The 4909-nt window shown below is 25.7% G+C and overlaps 1 protein-coding gene across 1 annotated transcript; it reads left to right on the top strand.

Annotated features, from left to right (window-relative positions):
• The first annotated feature begins 890 nt into the window (after positions 1-890).
• LOC100569594 (E3 ubiquitin-protein ligase SHPRH-like) lies at positions 891-3190 on the top strand. The gene is made up of 6 exons (XM_029489872.1): positions 891-978; positions 1042-1205; positions 1391-1543; positions 1605-1871; positions 1965-2072; positions 3080-3190. The coding sequence occupies exons 1-6, from the start codon at positions 891-893 to the stop codon at positions 3188-3190; spliced, it is 891 nt and encodes a 296-aa protein (XP_029345732.1).
• Positions 3191-4909: the final 1719 nt, after the last annotated feature.

Below are 4909 nucleotides of genomic sequence, written 5' to 3'. Positions count from 1 at the left end.
AAAAAAATTTAAAAACTGTTTTGCTTGAATAGGGTCTGAGGGGGTTAATATATTGAGCTGATATCCTCTTAACATTTTTTAGCAATTTTTGCACAGGTTAGAGACTTAGAGGTAGTATATATTTAAGGCCTAAACAAATATGATAATAAAACACTACTTTTTATACTTGACTGAAATAACCAGTGTGTAATGAATAACATTAAATAATAATTATTTATCAATATATTTTTAGTCTGTGTTAAGATACCTAATAATAAATATAATAATTTAAAGTAATTATTTTTACCTGATATATTCATTTTTGATTTTAGGTTGAATTATATCATAAATCTGTTAAGTTTTATTCGGATAAGGTAGCTAAAATTCTCGGGAATAAAACCCTACGTTATTCTGAATGGTGGTCAGACATGTTGGAGTGGATTTTTTCACCAAATGACTTTTTAGCTAAAGTACAAACGGAGTTGGAGGATAATCGTGTGCCTGGTGTTCCAAATATTGCAAAACGGTATTTTTATATTGTGTGCATCAGTTATAATGGCTTTATATGTTTTTGATTTAATTTAGATTGAAGTCAGTAAACGATATTCATAAAATTCTTGGTGTTTGGCTTGCTGACCTAAATACAGCAAGAATAAGCATAATATCAAAACTAAAAGCTTTAGAAGATGCATCCATGAATGACTTGGTTCAAAGTGCATTAATGTGTCATCTTAGTTTTGGAATAAGAAAGAGGTATACATGATTTTAGTATTTGGGCTTTTCTTTAATTTAATTATTATAATTTTTTTATACTTAGGCGGTGTTTTTTGTGTGATGCTGAAACGGAACTACAAGTATATGGATCATTGTTGTTTAGTGTTCCTAATAAACGAAAGAATACTTTAAATGATATGACTAAAGAAAACGATAAAAAAACCATGTATGATAGTACTGGTAAATGCCTAATGATGATTTCTCAAAAAGAATTAATACTTATAAGTAAGTTGTGGTATTATATCACTTTTATTTTTAGAATTCTTAACAGTAATATATATTTAACAGAACTATTTCAATATGGACAAGCCAAAATTAAAAATAAAAGCTGTTTGGAAGATGCAGCCGAACATATAAAGGTATTGGACTTGGTACGTGAAGAATTCCATTACTTAAAGTTTCTATTAACTTTTACCAGAGAAAGAGTTCATGCTTATGATAAGATGAATAAGGCAAAGTCACAGAGGTCATATGAATTTTATTTTCTACCAGCGGCTAACGAAGATGATCCACCTGAAAAAAGAGACTATCAAAATAATTTAATTTTGCAATTTGTTAGTTATTTGTATATTTTTATATCTTAAGACTTAATATAGTAAATGTGCCTGATATTTTTTTAATTTCATATTGTTTTTAGGCTGTTCGTAAATTTGAAGAAATACCAACAACTACAGCTTATTTAAAACAAAAAGTCGGAACCCTACTTTATCTAGAAAATTTAAAAAAAGAAAAAGAAAACTCTACTGAAGTTGATACATGTCCAATTTGTTGTCTCAATGGTGATACCGGGGTAAGTTAAATACAAAAATTATATGAACGTATAATATTATTAATTTATTTTTGGATAACAGTGGGCAGTTTTTCAATGTGGCCATAGTGTGTGTAATCAGTGTTTAGATACCATGTGTAATCAATCAAATGCCTTTGAGATAGATTGTCCTATGTGTAGGAAAACTACCCCAATAGATTCTATATCCTATGTAAAAAATAACCCAGAAGGTGAAGGGTCAAACATAGTAATCAAAGGATCATTTTCTACTAAAATAGAATATGTCACTTTAAAACTAATGGAATTGATTAGTCAGGATCCAAATGTGAAAGTTTTAATTTTCTCAAATGTGAGTTTTAATAATTCTCTGTTGTATAGTATAACATGAATATTTATTTTAAATGTTTATTTTATTTTAAAAAATAACTTGTTTTCTTTTTAGTGGGATAAAGCATTAAATCTTCTAGGAGAAGCTTTAGATCAAAATTCAATCAGTTATAGGATACTAAAAACGGGAACTAAGTATAAAAAAACACTAAAAGATTTTAAGGTATGTAAAAAATTAAGATAATTTTGTCAATGATAATTTAATATATATAGTCAAACTTCCTTATAATGGTCAGCGGAGGACCGGGAAATAATTATCACTATTCAAAAGTGAAGAATAATGGTCCAATGCAATACTTTCTGATGGCCGCTATCTAAAGTACTTATAAATTTAAACAAAAGTTATTCATAATAACATGTAGTATATACACACTAAAAAATAAATTTATGAAATGTGTAATACTGGAAAGTTTTTACAATGTACAATTTTAATTTAATAGAGTTGTTGAATAATAAAATTTAAAAAATATGTGATACATATTACAAAATATATAAGAATAAAAAAAAATTGATTCATAATAGCTGAGTTTTAAATTAATTTTACTATAGTTGAACAATTTTTTTTTAAATTTAATTTCTGTTGTTTTTTTACAAATGAAATCCATCTACATCACTTTTCTGAAGAGTGAAAAAGATTTATTGTTTAATTTGGTTTTAAATTTTTTATAATTATAAATTCATCATGACTGTTTTATTTTCATAATTTTAAAATCTCATTTTTCTTTTGTATTTAATTGGTGGCTTGAGTTTTCCCTACTCCCAATTTATATTTTTGAGGGTACAGGCTTGATTATTTTCGCTACATTTAGGTATTTTTTTTTTTTTGTGGATATTGAAAGGGAAATATATTTTATGAGACAATATCATGTAAAGCAATTTATCATAAAAGTTCATTAATATAGCTATTAAATTTTAACATTTCCTATTTTTGATAAATATATTTTGATCGTTATTTAGAGTTCCGCTATATAGGACACAGAGATATTAATGTCCATAACACTTGGGATAAAAAGAAAAAATGACCATTACATAGATGTTATTTTTATGGAAGTTTTACTGTAAATATTGAATACTAAAGCTAATAATAAAGTGAAATATTTTATGTTTGTTTCTTCTTAGTTAAAAAAGAATATAAATGCATTATTAATGAAATTGAGTGTGGGATCAAAGGGATTGAATTTAACTGAAGCAACAAGAATATTTTTCATGGAGCCAATAATTAACAAAAATGATGAGCATCAAGCTATTGGGACAATTCATAGACTAGGACAAACCAAGTAAAACTATTTATTATAAAATATTTCGTATTAGAATAATAATTTTAATTATATACGTACACACAAATGTATACGTGTATATGTTAACACTTATTAAGACATAATAAATAATAAAAATATTTGTTTATTTTTAGACCTACATTTGTACATAATTTTATTATTCGAGATTCTATTGAGGAAAACATCACAAATTTATTCTCTGGTGACATGTTTGATAGGTGGGATGATTTATTACTATCTCGACTAATAAGAGTATTTGAAAGAAAATAATCTAATTGAATATTAGAGCAAAGTAATGATATAGGTAAGAGAATAATAATTTAAATATTATATTATTATTATTTTATCTATCTAATGTCCATTTTTTTATATGTTAATAAAACAGTTCTAATGTCCAATAGGCTATAAGTCAACTTAACTTTTTATTTGTACGTATTAAAAATTAAACTACATTTTGCTATTGAACCCTTCAAAAAACATTTTTTTCTGTTAATATAAACAAAATACTTTTTTGAATTTACTGATACTTAATTATAATTTTTATATTTCAAAACAAAATGATAAGAATTTTTAAGGTTTTTATACATATTTCTAAGTTAATTTTTTTGTTTATATTCAAGTGTATTTTGCGTTTTGATTCAAAATAAATATAGTTTTACATCCTAGTGTAAATATTTATAGATCATATTGATCACTAGTTTTCTTTTCTACTTAATAGTTTGGTCATCTTTGCCACAAGAGCTATTATAAGTGGGCTTCTGCAACTGCAGTCCCTGTGACTTATTAATAAGAAAAAAAGTGGGTAAGTGGATGTCGCTCTGCTGTACCATAGGTTACAAGTAGGTCACTGTTTAAATGATGGTATTAAATTTGAATTAAATGATATAATAATATCATTGTATATAAAAAACTATTCTGAGCGGTGATGATTTGTCAGTGTTGAAATTTTATACTATACATTTTATATTGTTATTACATTGTTAGTATTACTGTAGCCGGTAAGTTGAATTAATATTATAAAGTTACAACATCATAACTAAAATTAGGAAATTCTTCCTTTTTTTAATATGTAATTTCGTCCAAATTTGAACTTAAAATAATTATAAAAATAAACTGTTATGTATTTTTTTAGATTTTTTTGCAAAATAATTAACTACTCACTAGGAACTTTGATTTAAATTTTTAATCCTTAGCTATAAAAGTTGAATATTTTATAAATTTTGAACTACTAAATAACTTGTAAATACTCTATTTGATAAATGTCGTCAAAATTCGAACTTTAAATAACTATAAAAAAAATTGGGCCTATGTATTTTCAATATATTTCAAGTGCTATTGTAAAATTATATCAGGAGCCTTGTATTAAATTTTGACGATCTTTAAAAGAAGAAAATTGCTCTTATATCACATTAATTTTTGGTGTTTTATAACAGTGGCTAGGGTTAGAGATTGGGAGTGCTAATAAGCACCACCAAGCATCCCCCCCACCCCTAGTTTCGCCTATGGTACTGACTAGAAATTCGCTTAACTAGACTGGTATATAATTATCCCATATTATTCTGCACTAGGATAATGAACTATGTAAATGATCCATACATCCCGGTGCATTATTTTTCACACCGATTTAGTCTAAAATATTTGTACCTACTGAGAAATGATTGTTATGCGTTTTTTTACCTACATATTTTGCCAAAAAGTTCATAAATGTATAAAAAATTAAAAT

This window comes from Acyrthosiphon pisum, chromosome A2 (genome assembly GCF_005508785.2).
Source record: "Acyrthosiphon pisum isolate AL4f chromosome A2, pea_aphid_22Mar2018_4r6ur, whole genome shotgun sequence".
NCBI classification, from domain to species: Eukaryota; Metazoa; Arthropoda; class Insecta; order Hemiptera; family Aphididae; genus Acyrthosiphon; species Acyrthosiphon pisum.
This window is presented reverse-complemented; position numbering and strand designations above follow the sequence as displayed.

Excerpts from the sequence above, each read along its gene's own strand:
- LOC100569594 (XM_029489872.1), top strand. The coding sequence starts at position 891 with ATGACTAAAGAAAACGATAAAAAAACCATGTATGATAGTACTGGTAAA. Across the intron at positions 979-1,041 it reads AAAAGAATTAATACTTATAA|AACTATTTCAATATGGACAA; the intron begins GTAAGTTGTGGT and ends TATATTTAACAG. Across the intron at positions 1,206-1,390 it reads CTTATGATAAGATGAATAAG|GCTGTTCGTAAATTTGAAGA; the intron begins GCAAAGTCACAG and ends TATTGTTTTTAG.